The following is a 1,275-nucleotide window of genomic DNA, read 5'->3' as shown; positions in this document are numbered from 1 at the left end:
CCGAGCTGGACTGACCACGGCTGCCCGGAGACGGGAGAGGAAGCAGCCGGCCCGCCCCTGGGTTGGCGCTCTCGCCGCCTCTGAGGGAATTGAATTGAGGCGCCGCGGCTGCGGGAGCTGAAAAGGAAGGAGGAGCCGCCGCGGGACTGAGACGGGGGCAGAGCCGAAGAGACAGACACAGAGAAGGAAACGAGGAGGAGGATGTCTCACCGGGCGACCAGCGCCTGGATCAGCTCGTGACTCTTACAGCGGCGGGCCTCGGACCCCAGCGCAGATTCGGACTTTTGTCTTTGGGGGCCCGTGCTCTGCCCTCCCTGGTTTCCGGCAGGACCCGGAGGAGCCGGCGTGCCTCTCTGCCCTCCAGCCTTCTTCACCATGTCCAAGATGCCGGCCAAAAAGAAGAGCTGCTTCCAGATCACCAGTGTCACCACGGCCCAGGTGGCCACTAGCATCACCGAGGACACTGAGAGCTTGGACGACCCGGACGAGTCACGTACAGAGGACGTCTCCTCCGAGATTTTCGACGTCTCTCGGGCCACGGATTATGGCCCTGAGGAGGTCTGCGAGCGCAGCTCTTCCGAAGAGACGCTTAACAATGTTGGGGATGCGGAGACTCCCGGGACCGTCTCCCCAAACCTCCTTCTGGATGGGCAGCTGGCAGCGGCGGCTGCTGCTCCCGCCAACGGAGGAGGAGTCGTTTCGGCCCGGAGCGTGTCTGGGGCGCTCGCCAGTACCCTGGCGGCGGCCGCCACTTCGGCCCCCGCCTCAGGAGCACCCGGCGGCCCTCCGGTCGCGGGCTCATCCGCCGGGCCAGTGACTGCAGCCCCATCTCAGCCTCCCACCGCTTGTAGTTCCCGTTTTCGCGTGATCAAGCTGGACCACGGGAGCGGAGAGCCCTATCGACGCGGCCGATGGACGTGTATGGAATACTATGAGCGGGATTCAGACAGCAGCGTCCTGACTAGATCCGGGGATTGCATTAGACACAGCAATACTTTTGACCAGACTGCGGAGCGGGACAGCGGCCTGGGCGCCACCGGAGGGTCGGTGGTGGTAGTAGTGGCCTCCATGCAGGGGGCGCACGGGCCCGAGTCGGGAACTGACAGCTCCTTGACTGCTGTGTCACAGCTACCCCCGTCGGAGAAAATGAGCCAGCCCACTCCGGCCCAGCCGCAGAGTTTTAGCGTTGGGCAGCCACAGCCGCCGCCGCCACCCGTAGGTGGGGCTGTGGCTCAAACCTCGGCTCCGCTGCCGCCGTTCCCTGGAGCCGCGACC

The 1,275-nt window shown here is 65.6% G+C and overlaps 1 protein-coding gene across 1 annotated transcript in view; it reads left to right on the top strand.

Moving 5' to 3' along the window:
- The first annotated feature begins 6 nt into the window (after positions 1 to 6).
- Positions 7 to 1,275, top strand: part of TSC22D2 (TSC22 domain family, member 2) — a 51,567-nt gene continuing 50,298 nt past the window's right edge. Inside the window, exon 1 of the mRNA XM_011972807.1 lies at positions 7 to 1,269. Within this exon, the coding sequence (XP_011828197.1) occupies positions 376 to 1,269 (894 nt within the window). The 5' untranslated portion in view covers positions 7 to 375. The remainder of the gene's footprint in view (positions 1,270 to 1,275) is intronic.

This window comes from Mandrillus leucophaeus, unplaced genomic scaffold (assembly GCF_000951045.1).
Source record: "Mandrillus leucophaeus isolate KB7577 unplaced genomic scaffold, Mleu.le_1.0 Scaffold130, whole genome shotgun sequence".
Taxonomy (NCBI): domain Eukaryota; kingdom Metazoa; phylum Chordata; class Mammalia; order Primates; family Cercopithecidae; genus Mandrillus; species Mandrillus leucophaeus.
This window is presented reverse-complemented; position numbering and strand designations above follow the sequence as displayed.